Raw genomic sequence first — 17,737 nt, forward strand, 5'->3', positions numbered from 1 at the left:
ATGTTTTTTATTGTCATGTCTTAATGACATTGATCCCCTGCAAAGAAAAATCCAGGATTTTACCTCACAGGGGATCAAAGTTTTTTTTTTCTTCTAAAACTTTTTTTTTCTTTAAATAGGGAAACTCCTACCCTTATGACTTTAATACTGCAGAGATAAAGATTGAATGGAAGCACAGAACCCAGGAGGCTTTAGGCTGCTCCTGAGGCCTGCACAGAAGAGGCTTTTGCGGGGAATAAAAAACGTGCCAATCTCATGCATGCACAGGTATATAGTTACATAGACTTATGTAACTGACTGTTAATTTCAACCACTAGAGAGGGGAAGAGGGGAATTCCAGTAATACTTCCTGCACCCCCCTCCCTCCCTCTCCCGAGTACACAGCAGCCTATGGCCTTACTTGAGGACTTGGAAAACCGCCAACGCTGAGAAAATCTCCGTATTAGGGGGATCCTGGAGTTTATAGTGGACTTACCTGGATTTGTATCGACAGGGGGATCCTGGAGTTTATAGTGGACTTACCTGGATTTGTATCGACAGGGGGATCCTGGAGTTTATAGTGGACTTACCTGGATTTGTATCGGCACTTTTATAGGAGATACTGCCTCATTTACCAGTGGAAGGCTTTGAATTAGATTAGAGTACATCGCTCCCTGGGTCCTAAGAAAACTGATGGTCCTCCTAGGGATAAATTTGTCCAACCTACCTTTTACAAATCCAAAGAGGCGATCATGTCTGCCACTTGGAATAAACAGGAACTTAAATTTCAGACATATCAGTATCATATCCTCGCCAACCTGGCTCTGCAAACCATTCAAAAGCGTAGAACCCTAAAACCTTTCCTGATGGTTCTACAAAGGCTGGGTATTTAAACTACTTTTTAACTATCAAAACCAATTCCATTCTATCACTACTCCTGAGGAAGCTCAGGAACTTTTTGATCATTTAAAGCTGCAGAAGTCTCCTGTATCATCGCCAGCTAAGACAACAATGAGATCACAGGGTTCACCACGCCTATCACCACTATGGGAAAGAGCTTCTCAAAACAGGCACCCACCTGTCAGGAGATCATCACCGGTTGAGGACAACTCCCCTGAACCGAGCACCTAGGTGCTAAATACAGACTCGGACTCACACTAAGGATCCGCATGATAATATGGTTGGAGGAGGATTATAGTGGAACTTCACCCCTAATGACGTCAAGCGGAAGATGACAGATATGCATACTATGCTCTGTATAATGGATTTGCTCTTTGGTTTAGTTTTGGGAAGGTTGTGTTTACTAGAGGTTCCAGAGCAAAGTTTTATAGGAAGGTAGGCAAAAACTTTCTGTAACAAAATGGACCCACAAGAGAAAGAGTTTAAAAATATTTAGGCTGACCTATGCTTTTTTGGTATCATTTAGAACAACAGCATCAGATCAGGCATAGTGGTCCCATAAACAAAATGTGGTTATGCAACATACTGTATATTCCTTTTTTTTTGTAGTACTAATTGCTCAACTTCGCATATAAACTCAATATTACTGTACTAAATGGTCCTATAGAATTATGAGTTGATCTTTTCCCCATTTTGAGATCTGTAAACAAGTACTGTATCTCGGTAACACATGGACCACGCATGCTTGGGAGGGCACAGCTCCCCCACTTCCTGGTTTTGTCTCTGCACAGACCCACCTTCTGCCTAGGCAGATGTTTGTGCACTGTTGGTGCAACCTGTTTATTGGGAAGCAAATTCCCATTATATGTTCTGTATATGTTTATGTGGTTAAATTTACTTTGTTTTTCCCATCCACTTTCTGAGATGCAAACACAACACAGTGTGTGATTTTGGACTCAGGGTATCATTTGGAATATTCTGGTTTACATTATGTCCCATATTACGCTGAAAATTGTGTCACAGGATTTGCAAGGTTTAAACTCTCCCAACAAGCGCAGGAAAGTTTTCAATTTTTATTCTACCCTATCTGTGCACATACTGAGTTGCCAAGAGACGAGATTCTCTTTATCCTCTTTTCCAAAATATTTTCATAAATAGCACCCACAGGTATTTCAGGCAAGCTTTCAAAAAAGAAACGAGGCGTGCTGGAAAAATTTCACAGATCAATCCCCTTTAGCTGTGAACTGGAGCTGGCTGATCCAACAGGCCGCTATTTACTCCTTCGCCGGAAAATCTATGATGTAGAGGAAACCGCTCTAATAGAAAAGCACACTGGGGGTACTTTGCTAATTATGGGAGACTCCAACATGATAATTGATCTGAAGATGGACCATTCTTCCCTACCAGGGGCTTTATCTAATTCAACAAATTATTCTCATGTCTCAGCTTTTTCAGAACTATTGTCCAGGCATCGATTTTATGATGTATGGCGGGAACTAAACCCACCGTATGAGATTACACTTATTATTCCTCTTCTCATGGTAGCTTTAGGCAAATTTACCACATTCTAGTGCTACAACATTTCCTTCTGCAAGAAATCAAACCCAGAATCATGTATACCCCTTGGCCTGATCATTCCCCACTGATGATCCAATGCACTTCCCTCATTCCTCACACCACGGAATATCACTGGCGCCTTAATGACACCTTGCTCTTACCTCCAACAGTACACGCAGAAATAGAGCAAGCATTATTACAATATTTTGATTTTAACAGCCAATCAGTAGTTTCATCTATCACACTATGGGATGCCCACATGAGGCAACATTACCGGGAAAATTGATTCAAATTGCCTCACGTCTAAAGGAAGACAGGGCTCAAAAAATTATTGAATTACGAAGGAGGTTAGCAAATTTGGGATGTCTTTGGAAACAGAATCCATCTAAACTTCAATACAAAGTAGGACAGCATACCAGGGTGGAGCTGAATGCTCTTTTGAACTATCAGGTGGAAAAGCAAACAGGAATTTTTATGTGAGAGCGAAAAAACCCAGACCAATGTTGGTCAATGTGCTTCATTTTAGAAGTTCCCATACGGCACCAATAAAACTAAAACTCGCTAACAGTATATTTACCGCCAACCTTGGGACTATCTGTGAACAAATTTAAAAAAATTCTCTCCAATTTGTATGGGTCCCATGACACTTTTAACTCTGAAAGCTGATAAGCTTTTCTCAAATTTGACTCTTCCTATCCTAACATCACAAATGGCTGAGCTGATGGATTCTGACATTTTGGTAGAAGAGATCCTGGCAGGTATTAAATCTCCAAAAACTACCAAGTCTCTTGGGCCAGATGGCTTTTCTGCTCAGTATTATAGGAAGTTTTCAGCAATATTAGCCCCTAGAGTGGCTGAAATGTTCAGTTATTTAAGGGAACATCCACACCACCCCATGTCATCGGCTTTAGCTCATATAGTGATGATCCCCAAGCCGCATAAAGATTCTTTAGATCCCAATAATTATAGACCAATATCACTTTTAAATGTTGATATAAAACTGTTGATGAAAGTTATGGCAAACAGATTGAACAAGTTCTTGGAGTGCATAATTTTTAGGGATCAAGTGGGATTTGACTCACACAGGCAGGCGTCTGATAGCACAAGAAGGGAGATTAGTTTATTTTATCCTATTCAACAAAGGAGAACCCTCAGTGCGCTTTGGCCTTAGATATACAAAAAGCTTTTGATTCTATTTCATGGGACTATTTGTTTTATTATTTACCCAAATGGGGATTTTAATCACATTTCATGGCCTGGATGCATGCGCTCTATTTTGAGCCTCGGGCAAGGGTGAGATACTCCTCATTTTATTCTCCTGAATTTTCTGTTAGTCAAGGCACAAGACAGGGGTGACCCTTGTCGCCCCTACTGTTTATTGCCATAAAGGTAGGCACAAACTCAGTTGTTTTTTGAACAATATATTATTACCTTTGTTTCAACCAATCATTACTATACCTAATTTACTAAATATACTAAAACTGTTTGCCAAAATTTCAGGCTTAATGGTACTTACCCCTACAAGAAACCTTTCTTTTTACCTGGGCACCCCATCACCTAAAGCAGTGATTTTTAACCACTGTGCCGTGGCACACTAGTGTGCTGTGAGAGATCTTCAGGTGTCCCGTGGGAAATTATGCAATTTCAGTTAGTTGGTCTAAAAATTATTATTAAATAATTTGTCTTCATTTGTCTATACCAGCGATGTATAGAGATAGGCAGAACAAAGAAATACTCTTCCACTAGAAGCAGTAGGTAGCTAATGAACCCACCTATGTGATTTTTTTGTTTAGTGGTGTTCTGTGGGATTTTTCTAATGTAAAATATGTCCCAATGTAAGAAAGGTTGTGAAACACTGACCTAGAGAATTTAGGAGTAGTGTTGATGTTCGAATTCGGGTTGTCCCTATATTCGACCCGAATATGGCTGTTCAAATTCGGATAGACCCGACCCGAAAAACATGGGATTCAACAGCAAATATTCGGGGAAAAAAAAAGTTAAAAAAAAAAAAAATTATCTTTAATTTATTTGTATGTGTTTTTTATTTTAACTTGTTCTTTTTTTATTTTTTACAGGTTATCCGACAATGACATTATGAATCATAATGTCATTGTGGGATTCCCGGACCGTGGGAACTTTGCAGTCACAGCTAATTGAAAGCACGTGCCTTCAATTAGCTGTAACCGCATCAGTACAGGGCAATAGAGGTTGAATGGAGATACGTATCTGTGATCAGGGAGCAGAGCAATCAGTGGAGCTTTACCATGCTGACAGCTCTGCTCCCCTGATCGCTCCTGCAGCCCTAGAGGAGCTGTGAGCAAATTAATGAATTGCTTGAGATTATTCATTTGCATGGAAAATGCAAGATAAATTTGCATTTTCAATACACACAGTGAAAATTCAAATTTATCTGTGCATTTTCCATGCAAAGGAATAATCTCAAGCAATTTAAAGCCAAAGTAAGCGCCACTTTTTTTTTAATTATCAGCAAGTGTGCTGTGCATATAGTATTGTACTTTCATGTTTTTTATACAATAAATACGTTTTGTGCAGTGTGCATAAGAATGTTCTCCTGTTTTTTTTCAAACTATAGTACAGCCCCCCAACAGTCTGAGGGACCGTGAACCGGCCCCCTGTTTAAAAAGTTTGAGGACCCCTGCTTTACACAGTGCTAAAAAAACCTGAATTTTTCCTCCCATTGACTTTAATGGTGTTTGACATTCAACCACCCAAATTTTTTTGCTCTATTCGAGCGAATAGCTGCCAAATCCAATAGTGAGGTATTCGACCAACACTATTTAAGAGTTCAGATTACCAAATCTTATGAAGCACTTCTAGGTTCCAACTATCCTCCTCTTTTTGCACACTTAAAGCATTTAATGAATAGATGGCGCTCTCATCCCTTTTCCTGGATGGGCAGAATAAATTCAGTCAAAATGACTATAATACCTATGTTATTGTACTATGTTAGGACTTTACCGGTCCATGTCCGGTCCACATGTTAAGAACCCTCCAAAGATTGATATTTTTCTTTATCCAGAATAGGAAAAAATCTAGAGTACCACAAAAGACCATGTATGCACATAAAAGACAAGGTAGTTTAGGAGTTCTGAATGTACTGAAGTACTACCAAGCAGCTCAGATAGCCCCTATTTCTTCATTATATGCAGATGTTGCAGCCCCTAGATGGGTTCATTTGGAATCAGATCTGCTCCACCCGGTTGATCTACGGTCCTTAACATTAGAATCCCACAAACTACAACCTAAGTTTACGAGTGTTGATCTCAAGCAGCTTTCAAAAGGTCTGTGATGGGGTATTATACTCGGGAGACTTGATGTCCCCAAATCTCCCTCTGCTACCCATTCAATGTAACCCTTTGTTCTCCCCTGGGTTGGAGTCACCAAAGGCTTTCACATGGTGGTTGGGTAGAAGGGGGATCACTAGTTGGGAGGAGATATGTTCTTGAAGTGCCAGGGAAGGAATTCTTCAGGTTCATGCAACTTAGACATTGGCTTACATCATTAACTCACAGTGCCAATCAAAGGACCACGCTGGCTGTTTGAACATATATGTTTACAGACGCTATTATGTCCTCAGCAAATCACGGTCCTATACTCGAAACTCAACCAGGTACAATGGGCATCATTACACACTTATTAGACCCAATGGAAATGAGACCTGGGCAGTGCAAAAACGGTGGGTGGTTTAGCAACTGGACAAGAATGTCTAAATGTGCAACAAATATTCTTACAGTGATGATGAGGTGGTGCATGATACCAACACAGATGAAGCATATATCCCGATCAAACTCTAACCATTGTTTTAGAGGATGCCAGTAAAATGGTTCAGATCTACACATATGGTGGACGTGTCCATCTGTGATCTGATTTTGGGGTAGAATCTTCAGGCTCCTGGGAACATTATTCAAAAAGCAAGTGCCTAGGGACCTTTGGGTGGCACTATTGCAGTTTAAACCTAGTACCCTTACTGATTTCCAATTTTGGTTATGTGCTCACATCCTCCTTGCAGCTAAACAAACAATAGCTAGACATTGGAAGAAGCAAAGCATTCCATACCATGAGATGTTTTCACGAACTGACAACACATTTTTTAATAGGAAGCTGTCTAGCATTTTAAATGACACACAGGAGAAATGTTCTATGGTTTGGGAGCCATGGGGATTTGCACTCCTTGCAAAATTTCTACTTTGTATGACTATTTCAGGAAATGTCTTCACAGGTATGTATAGTAGTGGACTGGAAATGTCATTTCCCTCTAGGTTTCCCTTTTCACTTCCCTTTTGTTGGGTATTATGGTTAATTTTTTTTCAGATGTTGATAAAGGATACTCAAATGCGGCTGTATTATGCAATGACAAGAATTGTATAAGTGTCTGCTTTTTCTTTATATGTGTTTTTTTATATTTTGTGTGTTGTTAAAATTTGTCAAAAAGCAATAAAAATCTATTGAAAAAAAAATAGTTTGTGCACAAAATAACTCTGGCACGTCAATGATGGCTGGAAAGAGAGAATGCTCTATTGCCAGGGGAAACAATCCAAGTGGTTTTAAAAGAACAGTTCTTTTTCAAATGTCCCTCAGAGATTCGTCAGTGGATGCGAAAGGGAAAACCAGCCACCCTAGATGAAGCTGCTGCTTTAGCGGACAAGGCCCTAATGATCCACCGTCATTGGAAGAAAATTATTGCTGAGGGACCGCAGACTGCCGTTATCCCTTCTTCCTCCTCTGCAATATATATATATGCCTCCCCACCGCCACATGGACCGCACTCCAGCACCTGCCGGTCATTGGGGGTACCCCTCTGCATCCACCCCGCTAGGAAACAATTGCAGTCATTCCTGTCAGTAATTTAGATTTTTACCAGGACAGATCTGTAGACAACCTTCAATGACATCTGTACAAATCTTCACTTAATTTAACAATGAAATTAAAATAAATAATTTTAAATAAATAAATTAACAATGGTTTATCTGGGATAATGAAAATCTAATGTTTAGAGATAGTTCAAGGGTAGGACAAATCGTTAATATGGGCACATTGTTTGCAGTAAGTATGTTATTTCCTAGCTTATTGTATATAAACCTTAAATTGCAAATCTGTTTTTCTCTTTTTTAGCCATTTCCTTAAAACTATGTTTCATAGAGCTCATATCTCTTAAAAATCAAGTCACAAAAGTGCATTATAAGCTTTATTTAGTCTGCTCAATAATTAGCTTTACTGCTACTGAAGCTATTATCACACTGTCAACTTTACACTCTATAACAATACATTTGTATTCAAAGTAAAAAAAAATGTATAAAGGGCATCATCACTCCTTAAAATAACACCACTTTCAGGATGGATTATTTTCATGGCATATCAAAAAAGGAGACTTTATTACTTAAAATATCTATCAAATGTTTATTTTTTTATATGGTAGAATAAAAACATGGGGTTGATTTATTAGGAGTTTGCCTATTTAGCTCTACATCACTCTACAAATGATAATTTGTTTAGATTAGTAATTAGGGTGACACTTTTGATTACTTTATCCATCCAATTGTGTGCACATTTTTTTTTGTATTTTTTATTTATCTTTTTTTCTTGTATATGATCAGGTATTCTTTACAAAGTTTTATTCACATTCATTAAGCTAAGTTCACTCTTGCAATACAACATTTCACTCTGCAAATGTAAACCTCTTTAGTAATTAAACTTTCATGTGTATGCATAGCAATGTTTGTGAATTGAAAATTTTTATGAAAAAAATATCCTGAATGGGTAAATAACTCATCAATTGTAAAAAATTGAACCTGTAATATATAGATATACATAGAGAGTGCTTTTTTCAAACCATGCAATGAAATAGTCACAACAAACTTTTTTTTTTTTGTATTGTTACAAAAATTACGGAACCAATGGGTACAGGTCTAAAATAAAAAAAGAGCTGTTTTACTTAACTTAAAAAGTTAACTTTCGTTAAAATGAATTAAATGAAATTTTGAAAAATTTCAAAATATGAATTTTCAAAAATGAATTTTTTTCAGGCCTTTTTACATTTTTTATACTTGGGATGTTCACAAGTAACCAAAACCATGAGTATACTTTATTTGCAAAAACACATTTTTTAATTATATTAGGTATAAGTATATTCTGTTCTAACCTGCCTACCCAGCAACTATGACAATATTGTTCAGGTGCTTTGATTTACAGATAAACTAGATCACAGACGCCCCCTAAAATTCCTTCAATCTTAATGACAAAACTGTGTTTGGTGACTTTGTATTTACCCCAAAAAGTTGTGCCTAATTTAGTTTCAAATCAAGTTAATACCCAGCAAATACATTTAATTCTGCTACATTTGCCCAACAACAACATTCACATTCAACTCAAAAACCTTCGATCATTCCTACTCTCATAACTCCTAGTCCTTTCCACATATTCCTGTACCATATTTGCATATGAACAAATAGACAAGCACTTTTATTATCACTATTTTATTATTTATTGAATCACTATTTTATTGTTATAGAGATATCTTACAGCAGGGGTGCCCACACTTTTTTGGCTTGCGGCTTCTGTTAAAATGACCAAGTTAAAATGATCTCCCAACAATAAAAACTTGGATTTAATAACCCCTGTGTGCGGTAGAGCTTATTTTGAAAGGCAGGGCTCCGCGATCTACTCGCGTTGCCTTTGCGATTTACCGGTAGATCGCGAGCCACCTGTTGGGCACCCTGCCTTACAGTATTCCTATTGCCCTACATAACATCCATAATATTTTCCAAGATTCCTCACAAATCTGTAGTTATCTGCAGTACATCTCTAGGAACTACCAATGTCTAAACCAAATATCTCCCATTATATTCCATAAAATGAAAAATGTAGGTCTCATGTTAAAAGAATATTCATTTTGATTTGGATGGGACCTATGTTTTACCAAAATTCTAATTACCAATATACCATTTAAACAGATATCAACATAACAATCTATGCCAAAAACTAATAAAATGTAACTAACAAATTTAAGCTTTATTCACATAAACCGTATATTGCATTTGATGAGGAACAGCATCTTCATTTTCTTCAGCCTATATATATGTAATATCATTATATGTACTTTTGCAAAGACTGCATTACAGATATTTTATTTTTGTGTGATTTGGTACTATTGCAATGAGCAAGATAAAATGCATTAGTGTAGCATGCAGTAAATATGATAAATATAAATGTAAAAGTCTTACTCGTGAAGGGTGTGGGCTGGCATTTCATTGCGTTCACTTTGAATATAGCAATTAGTCTTGGCTTCAGGAATTGATGAATAGGTTTCCAACATTGCTGATGCAGCTGTGGTAATAATTCCAAGGCCGTCCCTTACTCTTGCTTCCAGGCCATAGTCCCAGTCATCATAAAATACAGAAACTAGTCCAGAAGGAAATTCATATGGTATAATTTCTTTGTTTCCTACAACTATGTTGGGTACAATCCAAATGTGACCATATCCCATAAGGCCAAGGGAGCGAGCTTCTTCAAAAATTTTAAGTGATTCTTCCTTTGAACAATAAAGGAGTATAACAGAAGAATGGATTTTCTTCAGCTGAATTAATGTTTGTGCATCAGTATATGATGCGTCCAAAGTAATTACATTCTGTACTTCCCAATCAACAAAACTGTTGTCCACGGTGTTTTTTATGAAACTTATAAAGTCTCGATATCCGGGAAAAGTGCTTGTTATAATAGAAAACACATGCCAGTCATATTCCTCCATAATACTAAGCATGACAGTAGCTTGTTGAGTCATAGAAGCTCCAAACTGGAAGAATGCAGATGTTGCATCCTGTAAAATGAAGCAGAGAAATGTATGAATTAGCAGACAGTAGCAGTGGTGGCTCTAGGTGCAGATTTTTGGGGGGTACGATGCGGGAAAAATACCTGCCAGTGTAACATAAAGAAAAAAACATACCAATAATCCATAACAGTATATATTCTAGAAAAAATAAAACTAATCTAATATTTTCATATAAAGGCTGATAAATGGCAATTCATTTCATTTTTGATCATACACGTTTTATTTTAATTCTTCTTTAACATTATTTTACCTAAATATTCATTAAATATGGTTTTCTTTACACATAAAATAAATATAGAGCTTACACTTTTTCTTTGCCTACCTTAAAGTTTATGTCAAGAAAAAAAAAAACATGCTATACATGCCTGCAATACATTTCCCTATATAACACAGAACATGTGCAGAGGACACAGAAGAGCTCTAAAATGCTGACATGATGAATAGGTATTTTCTCACTTGTTGAACAGATATATTAAATTACTTCCAATAGTATCAGACCAAAACGGAGCGATTTTTATTAATTTAATGTTAGGAATATCGTTATAATATGGCTAATGGTTAAAGGGATGCTTATCAACAGACAACTTTTAGGACAACTTTGGTTAGGACTATGTACAGTGAACATAATGTACAGAGAGCGGAGATCTTATTCTTTCAGCTCCTGGGCTTAAAGCTGGATCCCGGGTGTCACTGACATCTGATGGTTTCAGCACTACAAGCTGCTGGGACCAGTAGAAGCCACTGAGATTAAGTGCCATTTTAAAGCAGTGTTGGAAGACACAACCATGGTCCTTGTGTTTTAAAATGACATTCAGGATAAAAGTGGATAAAAGTTTATCTAGTTGCTTCAGAAAAAAAAAGGTTCACATATACTGGTTCAGCTGTAACATGCCTTAAATACTAATAAATACTAATACTAATACTAATAAAAATAGCAATGTGGGCAGTCCGTTTTAGCAAATTAGGAGTGCAAGCTGCAATGCAATGAACTATTACTTAATACAGGTAGTCCCCAGGTTAAGGACATCCGACATATGGACACCTCCTGAATACGAACAGGGCTTTCCTGCTCACTCCAGTGCAGAACGGAGGCTTGAAAGGGGGAGGAAGTGGTTAGCATTACTTGGAGAAGAAATCTTTTGCTAAACACAGCTGAGGTTGTGGGTGATCTTAAGGACTGAGCTCTTTCTGCAGCCTCTTGTAACTCTTTAATGACCAAGACAAACTCTGCAGTTGTTTCTTTATTAATTAATTTTATATGTGTAAAAGCAGTACATTGTTTTCAAGAACATTTATTTTACAATATTTATAATACTATGAGTATAATATATGTATATTTTTTAAATTAATGTATTTAATGTATTATTTTTACATGTTTTTGTGTTTCACAACTTTATTATACTCATACTATTATATTATAATGTAAAATAAATTTTCATGAAAAACAATGTGCTACTTTTAGACATATAAATCCGGACAGAAATGTACCGCTAGGGGTGTTAATAAACTTTCGACTGAAGGACTGAAATATGCATGAAGGAGGGCTGTACATACAGCGCTGTTCTGCTGTATGGAGAAGGGAGGGCGGAGAAAGAGCGAGCGGCATCCCACAGGTACCACTTATAGCTTTTACTGCCTAAGTACACTAATATACCTACAGTTATTAGTTTACATGGTTTAGACAAGCTTAAACTGCTTGTCATGTATCTCATGTTGTATGTTTTCTATGTTGTTTTGTATGTACTTATATTTTTGGTTATTTTTTGTTGTTGTGCTTGTTATAATTCTTTTTATTCATCAATAAAAATTACTTATAAAAAATTAAAATGCCCCAGGAAGCGTTCACTTTATTGCTCAAAAATGTGCTGCCCACAAACACCTTGGTGTGGACTGGTCCATTGGAATGCATATACAAAAATCCAAACATTTAAACTCTCCATTTAAATGATGGGGAAACAGTAAACCTGATTTGTTAAAGCTCTCCAAGACTGTTATCCTAAATGACTATCGAGTTGTTGGGCAGGTAATGGATGTAAAAACACTTTAGGAACTGGGGTCAAGACTTAAGGGCTGTACGGAACCTGTCATTGACAGATTTAGTTGATTGGTCCTAGGAGCTATATGCTATACCTATCAATAACCTGTAGAGCGTACAACCCAGCCAATGCAGCCCGGGGCCGTGACAGCTGGTATTGTTCACCGGGTGGATTTGCTGAGCCATATAGTCATTGACAAATATTGTGTACAGCCTGTCTTTGTGTCACCAGAATTTTTACTCTATTGACTTCAATTGACTTTCATTTGAATTGGTTTACTGAACCAACCTGAACATAACAGTCAGTTTGGGAAAACAGTCAGTAAACTGAACTGAGAAAAAGTAACAAAGTATTTATGTTGGCCAATACATATGCCAAATGTTAACTGAGAACATGAATTGTTGTTTTGTAAATATAAAGCCAATCAATTATAAAGCTGCATGTCGAACCATGACATGGAAGAACTAGCCATGTCACAATTGATCACAATTCTTCTCCTTTTGCAAATAATGCAATGCTTCAATGCCCGATGACATAGTATACTTCTGTGGAAAACTATTTCCTTTACTTCTAATATTATCTAATTTGCCAAAAATCCCGAAATAAATAGTAATAACCAAAGAAAACTGTGAAATACCGACATCATAACTTCAAGGAGGGGAGACTCTTACCTAGTCTTTGCAATTGTAGACCTCACAGCTATACCAAATTTAACCACCAAGTAAGCATGACACTTTAAAAAGTTCTGAAAAAAAAAATACTTCAAACCAAAACTGTCTAATATTGTTTGGATGTTCTCACTGACATGTATTTTCTTGTTTTATTAAGCTTTCAAGTTAACAGCTTTATAGAAACCAATAAATTATGTTTAATTGTGTTTTTGTATTTATTAACTTCAAAAATTGCCTTGAGAAAAGAGCTTTCAAACATTAGTATAGTCATTTTGTCTTATAATACATGCTGCAATGAAATGAAATACATAAATTATATTTTACAACAAAAGAATAATATGCTAGCTGCAATATTTACTAAGACTACTGATGAAATAAACACTGTGGTGGAATGAGGATTAGCAAATCTTATGGCAAGATTACCAGGTAAACTTTTGATAAAGGATATACATGTAAAACATTGTAAAATTACTTTTGAAAGTTATTGGGTTTACATCTCATTTTTTTCTAATAAGTTATATTTTAAAATTTTGCTTGGATTAGCACCAAATAGCAGGCTGTCAATGAGGCAAATCCAGATGTCAGGGTCTCTAAAGGGCTCCTGCCCATATTTATTGAAAGAAAAAAGAAAACACCCAACAAAAAGTCTTTAAAACCAAAGAATAGCCTCGTGGCTATCACACTTTGGAAGACAGGACCACTAGGGGGCCTTACGGCTTGCACAGAAGTAGTGTGAGCCCTGAGACGGGCGAAGAGTCTAAGCAGTAACCAGGTCTTCTCCAGAGCCTCTGGTGGTGAGGATGTTGCGCTGCTGATTACTGCCGGGTTGGGGTCCTTGAGCAGGACAATACACAGTACCAAATCATTAGGCAGAAAAATTGTCAAGGAAGGCCAGGGTCGAGGTAAGCAGCAAGCAAGAGAGGTCAGGTCACACGCCAGGGGTCAAATACCAGGGATCCAGGAAATAGACACCAGTGACACAGGGGCCACTGGAAGCAATAAGAGGCACAGGTGACTCAGGGATAACCACAGACAGAGAGGAACACTGGAACAGCACAAAGGAACTGGCTGGGGAAACAAGAGACTGGGAAACAAGGGGATAACACAGAAGCTGGACAGGGAAAGCACTGAATTAGGCAAGTGGTGTACAGGAAATGCTCAGCAGAGCTAGAGGGCTTGGCATTAGTGGAGAAAAGTTGCACAAATGTTGAGTGCTGTGTCTGAGCTAGGGTGATTGAGAGGCTATTTCCTGATTGGCAGGCAGCATGGGCGAAACTGATAAACCTTGGGAGCGCATGCACGCCCAGGGTAAGAACTGCCTGCATACTCAGCAGAGAAATACTGGCACTTTAGTGAGAAGAGGTAAGTGTGACACTGGCTAGCAAAAACAAACGATTGGAGCTGGCTTTCAAACCAGCACTTTACTTCTTACAGTCACAGGCATAAGGAGTCTGTCTCACACATTCACAGCCCCTGCTGCTTAGCACCAGGTGAGCTATATAGGCTTGTGAGCTTCAAGAAAATGTGGGACCTGGAGTTGAAAATCTGCCCCACCCTATTATTGTAGATTCCCAGTAAACCAACCCAAACAACCAGCAGAGAAAACTAGAGCTTCCCTGCAACAAATTTCTTCTTGGTGCTTCCACATAACATCCATTCAGGACTTTTCCCAGTAACACAGGTATTCTGTCTATTTACAACACTTCTTACCTACAACAACCCTTTTTATTTCTCAAACAAAAATAGCAATAAAAACAATCTTGAGTTTACATGGATGGCGTTTTTCTTTTTTTCTGATGGTGTATACTAAATGTAATGACAACTGTGAAATAATTTCCTAGTCAAAGTACATTTTATTGAAATCTTGTTGTTAAATGAAGTTCATTTATGTTTTGTAGGCAAACAACACATTCAGTAGCAAACACGAAAGTTCTTTAAGCTTATCTAATTGCTTTGCCACTGGTAACAACATAAAATAACAACTGCATAGTTGTAGAAATAGCAAAGAAACGTATAAAACATATTCAACAATCTTTCACAATAATTTAATTCTTAATGTGGAAGAGTTCATATTAACCTCCCTGGTGATAATCCCGAGTGTGGCTCGGGGTTCATTTTAAGTACCAAAACCGGTAACCCCAAGCCAAACTCGGGGTGGAATTGTCAGGGAGTTTAAAAAGCTTACCTGGTAAGTGGTGCCTGCAGCATCCTCCAGTGCTGCCCGGCATCTTCTTCCCTGGCGATGCCCGGCCAGCATCTGCGCCCCCGGCATATGAACTTTGAGGATGCAAGGCCAGGGGACGCAGATGCCAGCCAACTGAGGGGCGGGACTGTGTGGGAAATATGAAATACTAAGTATTTTTAAATGCTTACGTATGCGACACGATTTACGTTATGTTATATATTTCATTGAATGTCAATTGTCTAGTGTCCTTTTGGGGCCGCACTTTGATGATCTGGATCTATCAACCAGTTAATGAAGCGTTATTGTATTGTTTTTTTTTATGAAAATTGATCATTAATACAAGTCACTGTTTGCCCAAGAACCCTTCTCTATGTTGTTTTTCTACTGATTATTACCCAGGGTTGGCAAAACGCCCATTTAGGGGTAGACACACTGTGAACGAGGATGGGGGGCCTCAGATGTGTGGGGGAGGGGAGCTGATTCAGTGTATACCCTGGCAAACATGTCAAGTTGTGTATGCTTGCCTGTTTAGTGTATTGTTGCAATGAAACAGAGAGATGACTACTGGATACCATCACAGCAAACTGTGTCAGGAAAAAAAGGTTTTTAATGTATAGGAAGGAAAATAATAGAATTTTGATATCTTGTTACAGGAAGTAAGACAAGACATGTTTCTAAGTGCCTGGTTGTGCATTTTATTGCTTTCTTTAGTTAAAACGTTTTCATACAGATTATATTCATGTTACAGGATTATGTTAGATAAATTGTTTTATGAAGTTATAAATCATTTTATATTCTGTTGAGGAACGCTTGGCTCACAAATAACAGGCATTTACATATTTGTTGATACCTTACCGAATGTAAAAACACATTTTATCTCATTTCAGCACAGGAGGATACCTTCACTCTTTTCTTTCAACATATTCTTACACAATAGTTGACAGCAACAACTGTGTGCCAAATCAGTAGTAAAAGTAAATTAGAAAGAACATTTATTTACCAAAAGTTCTCATACGACAGTTGTTTGAAGACACCAAAGCAAACCTACACACTTGCTAAGAAATCTGATAAATATTTAAATATCATTCACCAGTTTTGAGTGTGCTTTAACAACATTGTTATTATTATTTTGCTCAGAAGAAGATCTCTATTTTTGTCTAAAATTTTTGTTGAAGATCTCTTTGTAGGCATACGAAATAAGCCCTTTTTCACTAATTTCTATGCCAACAGAAATGTTAGGAATTGGGCCAAAGACTAATCACTACTGATTACATGGGTAGTCATACTGCAATATAGAGGGGAGGAAGGGAGATAAGTAAAGCTGGGGACACACATCCAATGGTTCTCGCCCGATAATCGCCTCAGGGTCGATTTCGAGTGAGAATCTGTGTTCAGCGCCCATCGTCCAAACGACCGTCCTGGTGGATCCACGGACGATAGACAACAAAAATGGGAATGAAGGGGAGAGAGCACAGCAGGGTGCCGCTCTGTCGTTCTCCCCCTTCCCTCTTCATAGAGCAGAACGATGCTGTATGTACAGCGCTCGATCATGCATAGTGCAGTCCTTAGTTGTTGGAAAGGATCATGAAAGGTCCTTTCCAATGACAATAATTGCACGTGTGTATGTAGCTTTAGGGTGGAAGTTTCCACTAAGAAGATTTGCAAAATTAACCTCCTTAGCGGTAACCCGGAGAGTAACTCGGTGTAGAAAAAAGTTGCTACAAGTGGTAACCCCAAGCAACTCTCGGGGTTGGAACACCTAGGGAAAGTTAGTAAATAGAGCGCTTATCTGATCCGCCGGGGTCCCGCGCCATCCAGCGCCGCCATCTCCGTCTTCTTTCTTCTTCCTGCTTCTGCTCCGATGAGTCACCGGGGGAGTTCCCGGTGACATTGGTGCGTGTGTACGTCCCGGCCGGGGCGGGAAATTCAAAACCCATTTGTATTGCATTCAATACAAAATAACTGTATTGAATGCAATACATTGGATTTTTATGTGTAAAAGCAGTACATTGTTTTCAAGAACATTTATTTTACAGTATATATAACAGTATGAGTATAATATGTATTTTTTTTTAATTAATTTTTTTTATATATATAGATTTTTTAATTTATTCAATTTATTGTTTTTAAATTATTTTGTGTTTCAGACTTTATTATACTCATACTATTTATGTTATACTGTAAAATAAATTTACATGAAAAACAATGTATCGCTTTTAGACATATAAAACCGGAAAGAAAAGAACCGCTAGGGAGGGTAAATTATTGTGTTGGTAAACGAACAGTGTCAAAATCACAATATTCTCAAAATTACTAATAAAAGAAATACTAGGTACTTTATACACTTGAGTAAAAAAGTAACCTACTTTTACCTGAACGAACAGTAAAACCTAATTGACTCAAGTATAAACCTAGGACACAAAATGGAGCTGTCACTGCTCCATCCAAAACAGTATTCAATAGAAATGCCAATATGATTAATATACTGTATATATATAATGTGCTATTTTTAAAACATGTATTAAAGAGAAAAATCAAGTCACATCAGTAGTCAGACTAATAC

The 17,737-nt window shown here is 37.6% G+C and overlaps 1 protein-coding gene across 1 annotated transcript in view; it reads right to left on the reverse strand.

The window, feature by feature from the left end:
• GRIN2A (glutamate ionotropic receptor NMDA type subunit 2A) overlaps window positions 1–17,737 on the reverse strand; it is a 374,628-nt gene that overhangs the window by 126,345 nt on the left and 230,546 nt on the right. Inside the window, exon 4 of the mRNA XM_072418914.1 lies at window positions 9,678–10,270. Coding sequence (XP_072275015.1) covers window positions 9,678–10,270 — 593 coding nt within the window. The remainder of the gene's footprint in view (window positions 1–9,677; window positions 10,271–17,737) is intronic.

This window comes from Pyxicephalus adspersus, chromosome 7, assembly GCF_032062135.1.
Source record: "Pyxicephalus adspersus chromosome 7, UCB_Pads_2.0, whole genome shotgun sequence".
NCBI lineage: Eukaryota > Metazoa > Chordata > Amphibia > Anura > Pyxicephalidae > Pyxicephalus > Pyxicephalus adspersus.